At 37.1% G+C, this 20,959-nt stretch overlaps 1 protein-coding gene across 5 annotated transcripts in view; it reads right to left on the reverse strand.

Moving 5' to 3' along the window:
* The window catches only part of MRPS28 (mitochondrial ribosomal protein S28), a 104,196-nt gene that overhangs the window by 54,729 nt on the left and 28,508 nt on the right, over window positions 1–20,959 (reverse strand). Inside the window, exon 3 of one of the 5 annotated variants that reach the window (XM_067017341.1) lies at window positions 4,623–5,636. The exons of 2 other annotated variants lie outside the window; for them this stretch is intronic. In XM_067017341.1, coding sequence (XP_066873442.1) covers window positions 5,567–5,636 — 70 coding nt within the window. In that variant the 3' untranslated portion in view covers window positions 4,623–5,566. Of the gene's footprint in view, window positions 1–4,622; window positions 5,637–19,224; window positions 19,336–20,959 lie in introns of those variants that run through there. 2 more of the 5 variants (XM_067017338.1, XM_067017340.1) reach the window with 2 other exon arrangements.

A 20,959-nucleotide genomic window follows, 5' to 3' on the forward strand; every position in this document is an offset into this window, starting at 1 on the left:
CACAGGCTTAGCTGCTCCGCGGCATGTGGGATCTTCCCAGAACAGGGCTCGAACCCATGTTCCCTGCATTGGCAGGTGGATTCTTAACCACTGTGCCACCAGGGAAGACCCTTAATTCAAGATCTTACTATCTCTTTTCTGAATTTTTAGAATAGCCTCCTGATTGACCCTTCTGGCTCCAAATGTCCAATATATTTTGTACTAGCTTCAATAATTTCATTCTAAAGCAAAATCTTGATCTTGTCACACCCCTGCTTATAAACCTCTAATAGTTCTTCACAGCAGCAGAGGTCCCAAGCATGTCTGTACAGCAGAACCACTTAGATCCCTACCCCTCATCCTAACCTTTCTGAATCAGAATCTTCTAGAATGGGGCTTAAGAATTTGCCTTTTAAACAAACTCCCCCCTTGATTCCAAAGTAACCAGCCCAAAATCAATCTCTGGGTTTGTGTTATGGAAAGTCCAAGACTCTCTGAACGGAATACGAGTCAATTCACAACCTGAGTTCAATCTCTTTCTAGTCTCATCCCCTGCAACCCTCCCTTCCCAGCCTTATTCACAACACACAACCCTTTCATATTACTAGGCATCCATACATTCTGCCTTCTTCTCTTCTCTACTTAAGGACCTTCTACTCATTCTTTAGGAATCAATTCAAATATGATCTCCTTTGTGAAGCCTTCCTTGACTGCCTCTGGCATTTATCCATTCTTTTTTTTTTTTTTTGTGGTACTTGGGCCTCTCACTGTTGTGGCCTCTCCCATTGCAGAGCACAGGCTCCGGATGCGCAGGCTCAGCGGCCACGGCTCACGGGCCCAGCCGCTGTGTGGCATGTGGGATCTTCCCGGATCGGGGCACGAACCCGTGTCCCCTGCATCGGCAGGTGGATTCTCAACCACTGCGCCACCAGGGAAGCCCTATCCATTCTTAATTACAGAGTTTAACAGGCAGTCTAGAGGTGGTTAAGAGTATAAATAGGCTCTGCAGTCAGACTCCAAATGAATCCCGGTTCTGCAAATTACTAATGAGTAAGTGAGTGACTCAGGGCCTTGGACAAGTTATTCAACTTCTCTGTGCTCAGTTGCTGACACTATAAAATAGGAATAATAATACTGGAAGGTTAATGAGTTAATACATGTAAAGCATTTGCCTGGATCATAGCAAATGGTCAGTAAACATTAGCTTCCTGTTTAGAAATTATTCCTATCACTTAGACTATGAACCAGACTTTTATATCAAGTCAATCAATTTAAGAGCTCTCTTTCTTAGTTGTGGTACAAAACAAAAAAAGAAAGAGGGTAATTTATATATAAACTTCAATGTAACTTCATTTACTTCTCAAAAGGTGACTGAGGATGATGCACGAAACCTATTTAAGGGAAAAAAAGGCATTTATATGGGAAGGATTGTCTTTTGAAGTCATTCACTAGGGAAGCAGAAAAAACTTAGAAACCTTAGATACCTATTTGAATTTCAAAAAAGAAAGCAAATATTAAGCCTAGCTTTGGGCCATTATTTTTTAAATATATAGAAAGAGAATTTAAAACTCTGGACTAAAATCTCACACAGCAAAATTTCCATTATTTATAAAACTAAAAATTTAGCCAAAAATATATTTCAATAAATCCTATAGGTCTTCAAAATAACTAGAAACAGTACAAAAACTTTTTATGAATCCTGCCTTTTCTCTAATTACTAAAGTAATGTCTGAAATGGAAAAGACAGAGTGAGGGAAAAATTTGGTCATCTCCAACAAAAGAAAAATTATGGTTATGCAAGGTGAGAAGTAAATAGGAAAACTAAATTTGTGCTCAGATGCATCCTCTGTAATGTTACTAGATGCATTCTCATTTTGTCTCATTTTGCTTCTCAACTATCAGCTATTAAGAAAGGGTAGAAACAAGATACAGTGATCTGCAAACAGGAGTCAGCTCTTCTTCCACAGAACACATTTCTCCTTGGACCTCTTCATTCATTCAATAAATATTTACCAAGCACCTACTATTATACATGTTTGGACACAGCAGTAAACCAAAGAGCCAGGCATGTGTGATGCCATTCCTATGGCGCTTATCATAGGAAGAGCCTCTATATTTCAACAAATCCAGCGCACCTTATACACGGCCATGAAGAACATACGGCTCCACCTCCAAATTATCACCATTAGTGATCCCAGAAGATAAAATCTACCTTGCTCCCAGACTTCCAGATCACGGATTTTTAACCTAGGTTCATGGGTCTCTAAAGGTTAATGAATGTGTTGGGGGAAATCTGTGAACCCTGTACAATTACATGCAAAATGTGTGTATGTATACATGTGTGTGAACTTTCCTAGACATACAATGTGATTTCACTATATTCTCAAGAGGGCCTATGACCCCCAAAGTATAAACCATCACTGTTCTAGGCACAGGAAAATTCCTACAGTTCTGTCCTACTGAAAAGACTGCTGCCATACACCAACACAGACAGTAGTTGGCAAATTCTCACCTGACATTTTATAGCACAATATTCAACAATTTTATTGACAAGTTACATTTTACTCATCTAAATTCCGTCCTCTAATGTTCTGAGTACCAGCAATCTAGTCAGTCTGTTAGACAAAGACTTCTTCCAAAAAAACTGTTTACAGAACTTGGGCTCCAGCAACTCTTGCAATATAATTCTTGTGTATAACTGAACCGCAGAAAAATAACTCCTTAATTTGTGGTTAGAATAACCACTGCAGAACAACCTACAGTGGGTGGCACGAAACTATCACAATTATAAAGTAACCAAGCAAATAATATACTATGTCTATAACAGATAAAATGTTATAAATCCAAAACATACATTGCTATAAATAAAGTCTCTGGTTATTTGTTGAGATACTCTGACTAACATGGCAGTGACAAGGGCTACTCTTAGCTTGTTTTATAAAGGAGCAACTAAAGCTATTTGACAGTAGACTCTGTGGCACCACATGTATTGTTTGGGCTAAGAAATGAGGTGAACTGCACTGTACAGTAACTTTGGGAAAATGCTGCCTTTAATATAAACAAACAATGGACTTTCCTTTAGAAGCCATGATAAGGGAGAGGAGGGCGGCCGGATTAGTCCTACAAAATCAGCACGCCTGCAATTTGGGAAACCATGAATAAGAGCAGTCAGTGTGTCTAAATGCCTATTTGTTGACAGCTGTAATCAGATCATTTCCCCCCAAATTAAAATCATAGATTTTAGAGTTGGTAAGGCTGTAAAAATATCTACAAGATGATGGGACTGAGGACCAAAGACGATGCGTGACTTGCTCAAGTTCACAAACCAAAACAGGAGGACACTGAGTGTCCTGACTCCCTTAATCTGCCATTTCTTTTTCGGGAAAGACTATTGTGCTGCAATTGCATTTGCTCGGGATTCCAAATAACTTGATTTGGGGAGAGAGGAGGAGCCTCACCTAGCTTTTCGGCAGGTGACATAAGGCTTTTGGGTCCTTTACCTGGCAGGAGAGTTGGCCAAGTGAGTAATACACTATTTTTATTAAAAAAGCATGGCCAGCATGAAAATCTAACTTTAGGTACAATGTGACTCCTTTTTAAAATTGCCCATTAGGGTAAATCAAAGGGGAACAGGAGGTTAGAAATGCAAATTCTAACGTGTAGCCCCAGAACCACACCTTGAAAACCAGTAGGGCAATGGAATGTTCTGTTGGCCAGGTGCCCACTGAAATTTATAAGGAATTCCAGAAGACACTGAGTATGGGCAATTCTCATAAGACAGTATGGTCTTTTGACCTGGGCTCCCAGAGGCCCTTTCAGAATACTTATGAGGTGAACACTTGTCATAACGCCTCTAAGATATTACTTGGCCTTTTCCACCATTCTCAAGTAAACTGGATTTTCTAACTACATAACTGAATGAAAAGAAAGCAGAAGCCTATGAAAACCTAGATTTTTTTATTATTATTAAAGAGATCCATGTCAGTTTCTAATGTAATCATGAATTATAATGAAGATGACTGTATTAACAAAGTAAAATATAATTCACATACCATATAATTCACCTATTTAAAGTAAGCACTTCAGTGGCTGTAAGTATACTGTACTCAGTAAAAAGAGTTGTGCATCCATTATCACAATCAATTCTTAAACATCGTCATCACTCCAAAAAGAAACTCTACAGCCCCTAACCATCGACTCCTTAAGCCCCTCCCCTCATCCTGCCATCCCTAGGCAATGACTAATCTACTTTCTACCTCTAAATATATTTACCTATTCTGGACATTTCATGTACATGTAATTATACAATATGTAATCTTCTGTGACTGGCTTCTTTCACTTAGCATAATGGTTTCAAAGTTCAGGCAAGTTGTATCTTCATTACTTTTTATGGCTGAATAATATTCATACACACACACACACACATACATACATACACACATTTTGTTTATCATTTCATCAGTTGGTGGGCATTTGGGTTCTTTCCACCTTTTGGCTATTATGAATAATACTGTTTTGAACATTTGTTTATAAGTTTCTGAGTAGACATATGTTTTCATTTCTTCTGGTTATATACCTGGGAGTGGAATTGCTGGGTCATGTGGTAACTCTGTTTACGTATTTAAGGAACAAACAAACTATTTGCCAAAGTGGCTACAGCATTTTATATTCCCATCAATCAGAAAGTTCTTGCTTTTAAAAATCATAATAATTAAACAGATCGTGAATACAAACTCCTTATTTTCTGCTAATAGGTAACTGAAGAAAAAAACCCAAGTATTGATAAATATGTTTTTTAAAAACCACATACTATTAGCACATGAAATTCAAATGCAGAGTTCACAACACAGAAAGATAGCTTTAAGTTGCTATTTTTAAAAAGGGTTACCATGCAGTAAATATTCCCTGTATCATTTAAACCAAATGAAAATATTATACGTGGGCTATAGATACACATCAAACACTCTAAAATAGTGGGAAATCTTAAACATGAGTTAAAAATGACAAATTAAATTTTCTCAAAACCAAATTAGAATTTATCTAATCAAGTGATAGCTCAAACTTTCAGTCATTAGAAGGAAGAAAAACTATCAAGATGGAAAATTGATGGATATTCACAGGGCAAAGTAAAGATAATATGCTGATTTGGAAAAGAAAATGAAAGCTAGCTTCTACAACCATATAAGTAAAGACGATAAAGAGTTATTGTCCAATGGGTTTGTAGTAAACAATTTGGGAACAACAACTTTATAAACTATGCAGTAAACTGTATATTCTGGATAGTGAGGGGCTTTGCTTCTACATATTGGGTGTGCTTCCTATACAGGAAGGCAAGGCAAGTTAGTATCTATGACTACTAAGTGTGAAGCAGAGCTTAAAAGAAAATTTGGCCAAGCACGACTAACTCCCTTGGGTGTTTCTGCCAAGGAGAAAGTCTACAACATTGGGAACAGCAGCAGGTAGACAAGTGGCCAGAGGGAAAGTATAATTAGGAGCAGAAGAGAGAGTGAAGATCCTCAGAAGATCCAGGTGCACAGAAATCTGAGCTTTTATCCCATTCCAGCACCAGCCACTTTGTCTTTTCTTGTCAGCAGTGGCTGTTACAATCTTCCATAATTGCCTTTAACCTCACCATTACAATCTCTGGACAACGATGGCTGACAAAGTAAGAAACATGGTTTACATCACAACCCAGCACCCCAATAAAGAGATTACCTTCTACACACACATTAATACATAACTGAAATAAGTTTCCTAAAAGCTATAATTAGTCTTGCTATATGCAGTGCATTCTAATATCTCCTATTTTACTAAAGAAAAAAAATGCTGAGAATGACACAGTACATTGTGGTTTACAGTCTACCAAGAACATAGCTCAAAATATAAGTTAATAATATAGAGAGTCAAGACTAATTTTGCATATGGGCAGGCAATGACAACTATGTCATTGTTGTCACCTGGACAATAGTGATTTCAAGGAAGTAAGAGAGGTTAAAATTCAAATAAATGTGTCTTAAGAACAACAAAAGAAGGTAATATGAGCTCAATGAATATTAGTAATCATTACTATGGGGTGGAGAGAGTAGGAGTCCTGACATTACAAAATAAATTTTAAACAGTTTAAAACAAAAACTGAAACATAAAACTATAAAATACTAGAAGGAAACATATGCCAATATTTCCATGGAGGGAATGGTTTTTCTGTGTATGACAACCAAACTAGAAACTATAAAAGAAAAAATATGCAAAATCAATTATATAATAATAGAAAAATGTTGTATGGCAAATGTAACCAACAATAAACTGGTAGTAAACAGTTTTAACAGCATGACAAAGGGTATAAATTAATAAAAAAGTGATAAATCCAAAGACTAATGAGCAATTGGAACAGGCCAATGAAACTGGAATACAACATTCATTTCAGAACTAAATAAATGGCAAGATGCTCACCACTGCTAGTCATCAGAAATGCAAATTAAAACTATGACAGTATTTTTGTCTATCAGACTGGCAAACATGAAAAATAAAATGATAACAACTAGTGTTAGGGACAAATAGTTTCTTTGTGGCAAATGGGAAATATGTATAAATTTTTAAGGAATATACATCCTTTCCAGCCTTCCCATTCCAAAGAATTTATTTCAAGGAAGTAATCCAATAATCATATCAAGATTTATGCACAGAATTGCCTTTGAAGTGTTTATAAAAATAGTGAAAACTGGAAACAACATCAACAACATCAAATAAATTACAGTAATGGAATGGTATATATTCCATATATAATGACATATCTAGACACCTAACTATTTGGAGGGAAAATCTAGTTATAAAATAGTACTCAAAAATATGATTTCTTGTTAAGAAATTTTTTTTACATTATGTTTTCACTAGATCTTTTTTTTTTTTTTTTTTTTTTTTTTTTTTGCGGTACGCGGGCCTCTCACTGTTGTGGCCTCTCCCGTTGCGGAGCACAGGCTCCGGACGCGCAGGCTCAGCGGCCATGGCTCACGGGCCCAGCCGCTCCGCGGCACGTGGGATCCTCCCGGACGGGGGCACGAACCCGCGTCCCCTGCATCGGCAGGCGGACTCTCAACCACTCCGCCACCAGGGAAGCCCTCACTAGATCTTTATTTCTGTTAATTTATGTGAATTTATTGTATTCTGCATAAGCTTTAATTACTTTTGTAATAAAATGATATTTTTTAAATAAAAAGATGAACAACCTTAATTATACCAAGAGCTCATATACATAGCTCAGGAAGACACTATAATCCCAAAAAGATAAATAAGCTAAGCAAAGAAACTAACAATTTACAAAAAAGGAAATACTATTAATAAAAAACCTATGAAATGTTCAATCTGTTTGTATAAGCATGAAAAATATCAATAACCTTTAAGCCTAGTTATTCCACTTAATCTTTCTTCAGGAAAGAGTCCTAGAAGTCTTACCCTCAAAGATGTTCATGGCTGTGCCACTTGTAAGAGTTAAAACAGTAGAAACAACCTAAATGTCTAATAAACAGGATTACTTAAAGAAATTGTGTTCTATTTAGTGATATATAAAGCATCCTTCATAATGAAAAAGGCTATGCTACAAAATTGAGAAACTCGTGATTCAAAATTATATAGAGAGATTAAAACTATATACAACCAAAACGAAAACCTGTGTCTAGATGAAAAGACTGAAAGGAAATTCACCAAAATGACTGGTGGATCTATGAAGGTTTTCTTTTTGTTGTTGTTTCTTTTGTTTTTAGAGTTTTAGCAGTACTTTTTTAATTGAGTTATAATTGACATATAACATTAGTTTCAGGTTAACAACATTATGATTCGATATTTATATATACTGCGAAATGATCACCACAAGAAGTCTAGTTAACATCCATCACCATACATAGTTACAAAATTGGACCTATGAAGTTTTAAAATTTTCCTACTTAGGGAATTTCCCATAGCTTTTGTATGAGACTGCATTACTTCTACAAGTTGAAACAAAAAGAAAAAATTAATAACAGAAATTCCAACATAAGTGAAACTTTAGGAATTTGGCTTGATCACTGAAGAATATTAGCTTTGACATCGTGGTGATCAATATATATCAATAGAATAAACAAATGAATTAAAGTTTTAATCTAAAATGAAGAAACCAACAGAATTAATTGGATTTGGTATTTTTTATACTTTTTATAATAAACAAGAGTATATAGAAAAGTGGGAAAGAATACTTGCATAAATTGAAATTTATGCATTTTCAGTAACCCATAAATTTTTAATATAAAAGAATACAGTATTTGATATTTATGATTATAGATGTATAAATACTTCTTTTTTCTACTTTCCTTTCTTAATAATAAAAAATGCAACTCGAAATACTTTGCTTAGTTAATTATCCAATTCAAAAATATGAACTTGGGGCTTCCCTGGTGGCACAGTGGTTCAGAGTCCGCCTGCCAATGCAAGGGACACGGGTTCATGCCCCGGTCCGGAAGGATCCCACATGCCGCGGAGCCTGCGCTCCGCAACGGGAGAGAGAGGCCCACGTAATGCAAAAAAAAAAAAAAGAACTTGAAAAGAGAGAAATGCACACAGATATGTAGACGGACCACATCACAATGTCATTAGTTAAAAAGACATACTTTGCAATTCAGACTAGAAAGGTCAATATGGGAATAGTTCACTTGTTTATTAGTCAATGATGGTTTACCGTTGACAATGTGGGTGAATTTAGCTTACATGAGGTAAATATTACTTGATAACATCTCTGGTAAAGTGATTTGGTAAAACAGAAATCAAAAGGTATGGCTTAAGTTAAACTATGGCTTATACTTAATAATGTTTCTTGATTATTTTACAAAAGCTTATTGTAACAAAAAGTTGTTCAAATGTAAAAAGTGATACCTAGAGGTATGTTTTATTTGCTAAACATGTCATTTAAATATTTTAAAAGAAACAGAACGATCTGTCCTAAGTGAACAGACTGCTGAGGATTCTATCCTCTCAATGGATGGAGCAACAGGTTGGGCTCCAATCCAAACCCTACCGTGTACTAGTTCACTGACTGCAGAAGTTTCCTAACTTCTCTAGGCTTAGTCTGCTTGCCTACAAAATGTGGATAATGTTGCCTAGCTCAAAATGTTACTGTATCTTATCCTTTTTTTCTCTACAAAATTCAATGTAACTTATCTCAAATATTAAAAAGACAAAATAAGAGTAAGTTATGGTTACATATTTGAGGGCTGAGTAGAGAATTTGGATTATGACCTTCATTTCACCCACTCCTCATTCCACCCCCATCTCTGAAAAAACAAAACAAAAAAATAAATATGCAGTTTCCAAGAATTGTGACATAACTTTATTCCAGAAAATGAAATCAGTGGATAACCACCCCTTAGGAAATGAGCATAGAACAAACTCATTTACCATGAGTTAAAAATAATAATTAGAACGGAAAGAGGCAAAACCTCACTACCTTAATGATGTATTATGTTTTTTTACTATAGAAAGTTGAAAAATGTTATCAGAAATTCCCTGAAATAAACATATCTTGGTAATCATTTCTAATAGAAAAAGCATTCCGTCACTAATTTTTGGTTTATATTTTTATTTGAAGATAGGGAGGGACACATAACCTATACCTTCAAAATTCAGCCAGCCTAAAAAGGTAAATAAATTTTTATTCTGAAAAATACAAAATTTCAAGAAGAAATACTGTGCCTGCATACAGAAGTTGGAAAATGGTTATTATTCAAAATGTTTGTGATGGGGGTCTTGATTCTTTGAGAAGCAGAGCTGGAGAAATAGGCTTTGGAGCAAGATACACCTGGGTTAGATTCTCAGCTCTGCCACTGAAGAGTTATTGGATCTTCGGCAAAGCAGCAAGGGCCCTCTGGCTAGGTTAATGGGAGGGGAATTACTCCTCCCCTGCAGCCTCCACAATGAAAAGATTAAATGCTGGCTTTCATAGCTTTCTCTGCAGTTAGAGAGGAGCCATCTTATACAGGTCTCATCAAAGAAAGGTACGCTGAAGTCTGGAAGAGATTTCTAAAAAAGCTTTTGTTTTCCTGATAAAAGGGACAGAGAAGCTGATTGTGCCCTCCCCCCCTCTCTTCCTCTCTTGAACACAGACATGTAGCCCAGGAGAATCAGCAGTCTTACTGTACCTGTGACGCAAGGAGAAGGCTGCCCTAATGTTGTCAGGCTGCTGAAGCAACCCAGGAAGCTCCAGCAGCCAGGATTCTTATGCAAGAAAAATAAGTCTCTATATGTTTAATCCACAAGTCTTCAAGTTTTCTGCTAAGTGTAACTGACACAAGTCTAAATGATTTGGAAAGTCAATTCTCTGGGGCTCACTTTTCTTCCTCTTTAAAGTAGATAGTAAGTAGATAGTAAGATACATGTAAGGTATCGTTATCTGTTTGACACATAGAAAAGGTAATGTCAGGTTCATGATGATGATGATGATGATGATGACCTTATTTCTCACAAAAGCCATTTGCAGTAATCATTTCATTCATCTATTTTGAAGGCAACAAAATTGAGGCTCCATGAAGTTAAGCAACTTGCCCAAGATCACACAATTAATAAGTAGTACAGCCAGGATTCAAATTCAGGAATTCTTATTTCAGGGCCAATGAGCTTAAACCACTACAATGCTTAGAAAAATGACTCAACATAATAAGAGCTAAAGCTAATAATCGTTGGCTATAATGATTATGATAATGTTAGACAACTATGAAGACAAGAACATCCTAATTTTCATTCTGGAAAGTAATAAATTCTCATTAATTCAACATTAATTTATTTTTCTTCTTAAAATTAGGATGATCTCACTTCTTTACTGAAACAGGAATACTCAATACTCTTCACTGAAGGCAATTTTGTTCCTTTATAACACCAAAGGGCAACTAATAACAGTATACATCAACCAATAATTGCAATACGTACTGTTAGCTAAACGCTTTTGTGACTCCTGTCTATCAAACAAGTAAGCAATGAATACTCATGGTGAACTTATAATCTGCAAGGCACTATGCCAGATATTTTAAAATTATTTTTGTCTAAGAAATAGCACATGTTTATTTCCTTCAAGTGACGTAAGACTGCTTTAGAGGGAGAATATCCTAACAGTGCTAAAAATTAGGAAGTGGCTGCTGCTGTTAGCAATCATCAACATCATCAGCACCATTACTAACACACAGATTTTATATCACAAGCTCACATATACTAAGTGTTAGGTACCACGTTTGGAACGTTTTGCTTCAAATGTCAGAATGTTTCATTTCCTTCAGTAAAATAAATGAAACGACTTTAAAAAATTCATGCTGAAGGTGCAGTATTTGAAAAACAAGCAAAATTCAAAATTAAAGTTTCTAAATAAATTACATTCAGCAAACAGGCTAAAATTTGGTAATTGCAATTAGGGAAAGATATTTAGTTCCTGGAAAAGATTGAGATCTAAGGAGTTGATGTGTAGTTGTTAACTTTCAAAAATAGTTTGGCATGTATCTTTCTAGTAAATAGAAAATCAATGTAAAGGCTAAAACTAAATGGAGGTGAATAAAAGTAGAAGTTTTAGATAAGGTTAACTCAAAAATGTTAAGTCTCAAAATATGTACGTTCACAGCAATATATTTTTTGGAAGCCAAATAACATATATTCCACACTGAAAGAGGTATAGCTCTCTCCATTATATATCATAACAATACTTGATAAGCACATTTTCAAAAAAGTACTGTATATAAAAGAAAATGCTTTCAAGGAAAACACATCAAGGAAAGAATCATTTGCTTAATAAATTCAAAATCGACACAGGTGGGCTTCCCTGGTGGCGCAGTGGTTGAGAGTCCACCTGCCGATGCAGGGGATACCGGTTCGTGCCCCGGTCCGGGAAGATCTCACACGCCGCGGAGCAGCTGGTCCCGTGAACCATGGCCGCTGAGCCTGCGCTCCGCAACGGGAGAGGCCACAACAGTGAGAGGCCCGAGTACAGGAAAAAAAAAAAAAAAAAAAAAAGACACAGGCAATAGCATAAAATCCACGTGAACATTATAATATGCTCAATCAGTACTAATTAAGCTAATTAATAGCTAATCTGCATTTTTAAAAGGAACACAAAGTATTCTATTTTAGGTCCAAAATTAAGGTTCTGAATTAAAACTTTAGAAGAAATCTAACTGTACTATACTTATGGAAAAATCTTTTCTTAAAAATTAAAACAAGCTAAAAGCAGAGCATCATATTTTCAAGTACAGGACTATGTTGAAACTGAATTTACCAAATAAAAGAAGAAGGGATACATATAAACGAAGACGTGTCATTTACAGGCTTATGAAGTATTTTTCAATTATTATAATGCTGGGGTTTTTTAACAGAGGAGCTCCAAAGCACTCCTTTTTGAACAATTCTCTTGGTTAAATTAGCCTAGGTTTAGACTCTTGGATAAAGGAACTTTTACTGTACACACTGACTGATGTAGGATTAGAACTAAGGCGTCTTGCCCTCCGGGCCCATGTTCTTCCTGATGCTTGCCCCACTCAACTTCCCTGCACATTCCAAGAACCAATGTATCTCCTTCCTACCATTTTATCCTCAAAAATTTTATAAAGCACTTTTAGAGGAGTGTAGAAAAACAACAGGGAAATAGAAGGAGAACCAAGAAAAAGAAGGTATGTGACAATTTCAGAAGAGGGAACAGCCAACAAAGAGTGCTGAATATTACAGAGAGCTTGAGCAAAAACGACTGGGCAGGGGACCAGAAGGTCACTGATGAATTTAAGAGGGTGCTTTCAATTAGTACAATGGTGAGGGCAGAGTCAGGTGGGCTAAACTAAGGAAGAAATGGAAATTTAGAAAATAAGGGCAATTGGGGGGACAGGGAGGAACAGAATAATAGCTTGAAGGATAAAATGTTTTGAACTTTATAGACTCTAGACAAGATGATACAGAGAAAATTTAAGGTAGAGAATATGAAAGCCAGGGAGTATTAGGTTGAATCATTTGAAATTTCAGATATTCAACTATTTTTTACTTTAAAAAAACCCAGCAATTTCACACAGATTAAACTAATGTAGGAACTTAATAAAGAAGATAAGGTGATCTGCTAAGGAGGTGGAAGACAGGAACAAGAGACCTGAGACTGAAAAAGGTAAAGTAACGAAGAATCTACTAGAAATGAATGAAAGAATTTTCAGAACTCTGGTTGAAGTCATATAATATGATCTTATATTGAATACACCTGGCAAGACATGTTACCTCTCCGAAAGGATCCCATCTGCTATTTCTACATTTGCCTTTCACTTTTAGAAACAAAGCTATTCAGCTCCAACAGGATGCTTGAAACTGAACACCACAAGATTTCTTTGCGGGGGGGGGGGGGGGGGGGGGGGGGTCACACTCACTTAACGTGGCACAAACACAAACCTGCACTGATGCTGTTGTCTTTCTTTTTTGTTTTGTCGTGTGTTTTGCTGATAAAGTCAGAAGATACAGAAACTCAGAGCCCAAAATGAAGTTGCTAATTTCAGGTCTACTGTTATTCTACAGCCTAATTTCTCATAAATTCACTTTCATATGGCCAAACATCTACAGAATAACCACATGTCTAAAACTGAGCTCCGGGCTTCCCTGGTGGCACAGCGGTTAAGAATCTTCCTGCCAATGCAGGGAACACAGGTTCGAGCCCTGGTCCGAGAAGATCCCACATGCTGCGGAGCAACTAAGCCCGTGTGCCACAACTACTAAGTCTGCACTCTAGAGCCCAGGAACCACAACTATTGAAGCCTGTGCGCCTAGAGCCTGTGCTCTGCAACAAGTGAAGCCACTGCAATGAGAGGCCTGCGCACCGCAATGAAGAGTAGCCCCTGCTCTCTGCAACTAGAGGAAGCCCGCCTGCAGCAACAAAGACCGAACACAGCCAAAAATTAATTAATTAATTAATTTAAAAAATAAATAAATAAATAAATTTTAAAACCTGAGCTCCATGTCCTGCCCTATGAACAGCAACTCCACCCAACTTCCCTTTTGCTGTGACCTCCATTTTTCTAGTCACAGGGCTGGAAACCGCAAGCCCCAGTCACCAAAGCCTATCGGTCATTTCTAAACAGTCTCTCCAAGCTTTTCTTTCCCATCTCTTCTCACTCTAGACCAGCCCCTAGTAAGCCACGGTCTGGATTACTGTGATAGTCTCAGAACTGGCCTTGCCCATCCATTCCATCTCACACATCACTACCAGTGTCATCGTTCAAAAACACCAATCCCCAAATACAACTCCTTTGTATCTCCACCATCACAATTTTTCAGCTTGAAATTCAGAATTTTTTATCAGGGTCTTTGTCTGTCTAGCAAAGCAAATATTTCATTATTCTTTAAAACTTCATCCAAGGGCTTCCCTGGTGGCGCAGTGGTTGAGAATCCGCCTGCCAATGCAGGGGACACGGGTTCGTGCCCCGGTCCGGGAAGATCCCACATGCCGCGGAGCGGCTGGGCCCGTGAGCCATGGCCGCTGAGCCTGCGCGTCTGGAGCCTGTGCTTCGCAACGGGAGAGGCCACAACAGTGAGAGGCCCGCATATCACAAAAAAAACCCCAAAAAACAAACAAACAAACAAAAAAACTTCATCCAAGCCATGGGCTCTTGACCCATGGTGGTTTTAAAATATGTACACATATTATGTATATACCTCCCTCTAAAAGGTGGGGACTAACTCCTCTCCCATTGAGTATGGGCTAGGCTTAGTGACTTGCTTCTAAAGAACAGAAAACGGCAGAAGTGACAATGTGTGACTAGGTCATAAAAGACATCACAACGACCTCAAGCTCTCTCTCAGATTATTCACTCAGGGGAAAAGCTAACTGCTATGTCATGAGGACACTCAGGCAGCCCATGGAGAGGTCATGTGATGAGGCCTGAGGCCTCCTGTCCACAGCCAGCACTAACTTGCCAGGCAAGTGAGGAGCCACCTTGGAAGCAAATTCTGCAGCCCCAGTCAAGCCTTCAGATGATGGCAGCCTGGCCAACATCTTAACTGAAGCTCATAAGAAACCTTGAGCCAGGACTGTCCAGTGAAGACACCCATGCATTCCTGACCCACAGCAATTGTGTGACATAATGTTTATTGTTATAATCCACTAAGTTTTGGAGTAATACGTTACACAGATGTAGATGACTAATACAATCCCCCCAAGCTCATTCTCAATTCTGTGCCATTGCTCATGCCATCTCCCCCACCACTGTTCTCTCATTATCCATCTCCCAGTGCCCCTCCCCCATCCTTCAGAATCTAGCCAAAGTTCCATCTCCTTGAGAAGCCCTCTTTTTTTGTTCATGAAACCATTTCAACTCTCGCTTCTCCATTTCTCCTTTGAACACTTCTGTGCTTAACCACACCATTCATTTAGGCATTTACTCGTATATTCCTCTGTGTTGCTGGGCTCTATGCATACAGTTCTTCTAAACTGCGTTCAGCACACTGTAATTAAGATACTCAAATATTTGCTGAGAAAATTAGCAAGTCACACATACACACTCACTCTGGAAGTGTATTTGATGAGTATATAAAAAGTAGAGGTTGACAATATGGACTTAGAGCTAACATTCTCACCAGTCTGCTTATTTACTAGCTGCTGACTAGTTTTTAAGTTACTTAAAATCTCTGTAAGCCTTCGTTTCTTCAGTGCTTCTTAATGAGGATTCTAACAGTATCTACCTTAGATTAATAAAAAAAAATTTTAAAAACAGAGGCAAATCTCTTAGCAAAGTGCCTAGCACAGAGTGTTCAACAAATGTTAGTTATTATTGTTCTTATTACTAACCACAAAATACGTGTTGAAATTCTGGGGCCCTGAAAGTCTCTAGATGTTATCAAGTGGCAATCTAAATTAATAGGAAATTCTACAAACTAAAATAGAACTCACAATTTCTATTAAGATAACTTTTAATTTTTCTAAAATCTTTTAAGTCAATAGAACTACAGCCTGAATCAATTGTAGGAGTGCAGCCTTGACTTTTTCTCCTCATTGTCCTATTAAGATATTAACTTCAAAGCTTCTGTGGGAACACTTAATTGCTTGCATTCCTTAACAAGCAGCCACCATAGTAGTTTCCAGATTCACTTTTAACCTTTACAGTCCTGGGAAGGCATAATACGGCAAACTTACTAGACATGTAAATTTATACAATCTCTGGGTTAATATAGCTGTATGTATGTGAATATGCCACATAAAGTAAATCAATTTTGTACATCAATCAAAGTAGAATCCAATAGAAAAAAATCAATCCAAAAGAGCACTGCTATGCCATGTATCTGAGTGGGGAGGGTGGGGGGGAAACTTTAATGTTATTCATTAAATTTTTTTTTTTTATTGAGGTATAATTGACATTTGACATTATATTAGTTTCAAGGGTACAACATAATGATTCAATATTTGTGTATATTATGAAATAATCACCATAAGTTTAATTAACATCCATCACCATAAATAGCTACAAAAGAATTTTTTTTCTTGTGATGAGAACTTTTTAAGATCTACTCTCTTAGCAACTTTCAAATATGCAACACAGTATTATTACTATAGTAACCATGCTGTACATTTTATCTCCAGGACTTATTTATTTTATAACTGGAAATTTGTACATTTTGACCCCCTTCACCATTCCACTCACCCCACTACCTCACCTCTGACAACCACCAATCTGCTCTCTGCATCTCTGATCCCCCCCTTTTTTTGTCTAATGTTATTCAGTCTGAATTACATGTGTTTCATGAACTCATATCATTCTTGAGATAGTTTATAAGTTTCTTAAGATTTATAGTATTTATAAGAATATTTATAATATTCTTAAGATTTCTTATTAAAAAGTTAAATACAGCAGATGCTCCTTTATCCTAAAAAAAATAATCAGAGATCTGTTAAGGAAAACCTAATAAAATGATTTTCAATCACCAATCTATTTAAAAACATGCATATTTTTAATTGTAAATCATGTCCTCTGGAATGAAAAGAACTACTTAATTCAAATTCTTATTTTCTTTTTCCCCCTAGCAATACACCTTGAAAACTTTAGTTTCTGAAACATTTAGTATCTATCCCACTCTTTATGTGACCCTATACATCACACAACCTGAAATAGAAACAAAGACTGGGAAATTAGCTTGTTTATTCCACCTTAGTGTCAAACAAAAGTACAAATACTATTCAGTGCATGTGCTAGTTACCTTAGAACTGCCAATCATGCTTGTTTTGAAACCCTTCGATTTTCAGAGCTGTCAATCATGTGTGTTGAGAGAGATGTTGAGTGTAGAAATAATGCTTTAAGAGAGGCAATCTTCACGAAACATTAAGAAATCAATGGACTTTGTAAAACTGAACTTTAGGATTTTATAGAAAGGTATACAATTCTTAAAAAAAAATCAAAATTAAAATATAACAAAAGAAATAAAAAGATTTAGAGAATAAGACTCTTTAACCAAAAAGATACGCATGGTTTAACCACAGGGATTTTATATTTCAGTGAAAAAGAGGAATGTTCCTTAACTGATACTAATCATAAGTATTATAACCAGGAGTGGGAAAAGGAGAATCAAACTAATCTAAATCTGGGCATTTTAATTTTTATTTTTGAAGCAGGCGAAAGTATCAATATAATACATTTCCCTTCTCCACCTCCTCAATACAACTCAATTTACTATCTACTAGTCATTCATGTCTGAAATCAAACACCATCAGAAACTTTTCCCTCTGACTCACAAGCCACCATTACTCAGTTACCAAGACGTGTTTCTTCTATCTCCTAAATTATTAATAAAAGTCTCCTTTCCTGACCCCTAGACTTAATTCACATTCTTATCATTTCTTTCCAGAAGCTTCCTTACTGGCCTCCCTAACTCCGGTTTCATTCTTCTAATACATACTCCACACCACACCACAGCCAGAATGATCTCACTGAAACACAAGTGTGGTCCATGTTACCTGTTAGAATACTTTAATGTGTCTTTACCACTTTCAGAATAAAGGCCCAATGTTCTACAGTGGTATATAAATCCCTTGAAGATCTGGCTCCTGCCCATCTCCCTACTCTTCCCCCTCACTCCTCCTAAACTTAAGCCAACTAAAACACTTGAGTTCCCAGAAGAGCCGGGCTCTCTCTCACTGAAAACTCTGTCAAGTACAGCTCCCTCCCATTTTCTGCACTTTGTATCTCCTACCCATCCTTTACAACTCAGTTCAACTGTTAGCTCCTTTGCAAAACCGTCTCTGACACAAGCTGACTCCATCATCGACGCCCTCTTCTCCGTTCCTGTAGGACACAGGAAATAGAACTCATACGGTACTATGTATATTGGTTTACTTCTCTTTACCCAACTGAATCATGAACTCCCTGAAAGCAGGGATTGTCTTTCATCTGTACATCTCTAGCATGAAACGCAGAGGTGGCACACAACAGCTGCTCATTAAGTGTTTGCTGACTCAGTGAAAAATCGTACCATGGCCCAGTTTACTTAAAAATAAGATTAATAAAATCAGCAGCTTAGTTCTTGAGATGGGTAAAATGTACGACAGGTACATTCCAAGCCAACCAAACTAATTAATGCCGTAAAGCAATACTCTGCACTTAACAATATTCTTAAGAGATTTACTCATTTACTTACAAATTCACTGTTAAGAATTGGCATGGGCTTCCCTGGTGGCGCAGTGGTTGAGAGCCCACCTGCCGATGCAGGGGACACGGGTTCATGCCCCGGTCCGGGAAGATCCCACATGACGCGGAGCGGCTAGGCCCGTGAGCCATGGCTGCTGAGCCTGTGCGTCTGGAGCCTGTGCTCCGCAACGGGAGAGGCCGCGACAGTGAGAGGCCCGCATACCAAAAAAAAAAAAAAAAGAATTGGCACCATCTCAAGTAGTATTTGAGATCCAATAATCCTATCTTATTTTTGCTACCATTCCTACTGGAGGTGTTAAAGTCTCAACCACGACAACTGCTCTTATCCAAGACACTCAGCACCTTGATTGGATCAGCAAACACTTTTCTGATACGTGACAACCCTTATCAAGGGCATCAGTGAACAGGCAGTCAACACAGGCAAGACCCCGACCTCCCGACCTGGTTACACTTCACTTATCAGGAAGTTAGTTATCTGGTGACACCAAGTCTCCACAAAACCCAATGAGAATTAAGCAGGGGAGTTTAGGAGTGGTCAAAATATATGTTGAAGTTCATGTACTAAAGTACATACACTTTACTTACATAAGAGGCAATGAGGTCCTTACTCAAACTCTAGTTGTTCTTATTTTAAGCACAATTTTGGTGACCAATTTCTCAGGCATCAGATATGAGAGGAAAATTAGGAAGTCCAAGAAAGCTAAAAATGCAGACACAGATACAACAGTAGAAAAAGAAAGATGACACCCAAAGGTGAAACACAAAAACTACAGAGCTGGAGGGTTATGTAGCTGCGAAACAATAATTCTATGTATTTGAGTTGAGATACAATACAGGAATTAATGTTTATAATTATGACCTTGGGTCATCAAAACAAAGACAAAAAACAGGTTACACAACTTTAGGTCTAACAAGGTTCAAGAAAATAAGTGACATATTTTATAAAACGAATCAATTAAAAATTAAGTGTTATATGCATAAAGAGTCAACTTTCTACTATTTGTAAAATAAACTTTTTTGAAATATATCATTCCCAAATAACAAGAGGCATTCTGACTCTAAGCTACTAATCATCATCAGACATTAACCAGTTCCTGTGACTACTGGTCTCACCACAATTATGATTCACATCCATTATGAAACAAAGCCTGGGCCCTCTGGTCATTAGCTTATTGGTGGTAATACTATTCAAATATACTATACCATGGACACCATAACCCAGGATATTAGAACAGGCTACCTACCAGTCTTTAACAGACCTCTATAGAGTTTCACCACCATACTGTTTTCAGGGTTCCTGGTATAAACCTGGTTCATATGTGAGGCTATTTTAGGATGTTTTTATGACACTTTAGTAGCTATATGTTGTAGGATTTAGAGAGTAGCACAGTACAGTGAAAGAACATTCCTGGGTGATAGATACACACAGCCCTAGGATTGAATCCCTGCCTTGTGAACTGTAATCGTATGGCTACACCATATTTATGCTCAGAGACTCATTTTCTTCATTTGGAAAATGGGGAAAATATCTTCTACTTTCTATGCTTCTTGTGCAGAATAAATCAGACGATGTACATAAAGTGCCAACATAAGTTTTTAAAAAATTGGCTATTGGGATTATCAGACATAGAAAGGAAATGATCTTAATCCACACTAGGACAAATTTTGTGAAATTGTGTGCTGTATTAATAACACACAAAAAAAAAATGTCTAAAGGGAAAAGTGCTTTATATTTTTAAGTCACAGTAGAAGCCCTCTGACTCATAGGATGGTTCATGGAAACATTGGTCAAAGTGAGGACTCATTAAAAAAGTATACACATATACTCTAAAGATATTAACTTAGCAATTAATGCAAATATTCTAACACAGAGCCAGGTTTTCTTGCTAAGTAGAGGCTCACTTACTGGAGCTCTGCACTGATCTCCTTAAATAAACAATACCTAGACTTCGATGTCTGCAATTGCCAGAGTCAGTCACTTTAAAGTAATGCAGGGACAGAAAAGACATTTGGAAAGCAATTCCTTCCAGATTTTTATGATTCCTGCCCCCCGCCCTGCATCTTTATGTTTTACTTGCTCAAACTAATTCAATAGCAATTTCATTTAAAAAAACTCTCCTTTATGGAGCCTTTCTAAAACATTAAAATTAGCTTGCATAAGAACAAAAACCCTTTCTGTGCTCATATTTATTAATTTATGCAATAATCAAATAAATTACCTAGCAATAATATAAATGGGTTTTGGAATAAACACAACTAGCTTTTGCTAAACACATACCTCAACTGAAAGAAGCAAAACTGCCCAGTTATAGTAGATGACTACT

This window comes from Kogia breviceps, chromosome 17 (genome assembly GCF_026419965.1).
Source record: "Kogia breviceps isolate mKogBre1 chromosome 17, mKogBre1 haplotype 1, whole genome shotgun sequence".
In the NCBI taxonomy this organism is placed as follows: domain Eukaryota; kingdom Metazoa; phylum Chordata; class Mammalia; order Artiodactyla; family Physeteridae; genus Kogia; species Kogia breviceps.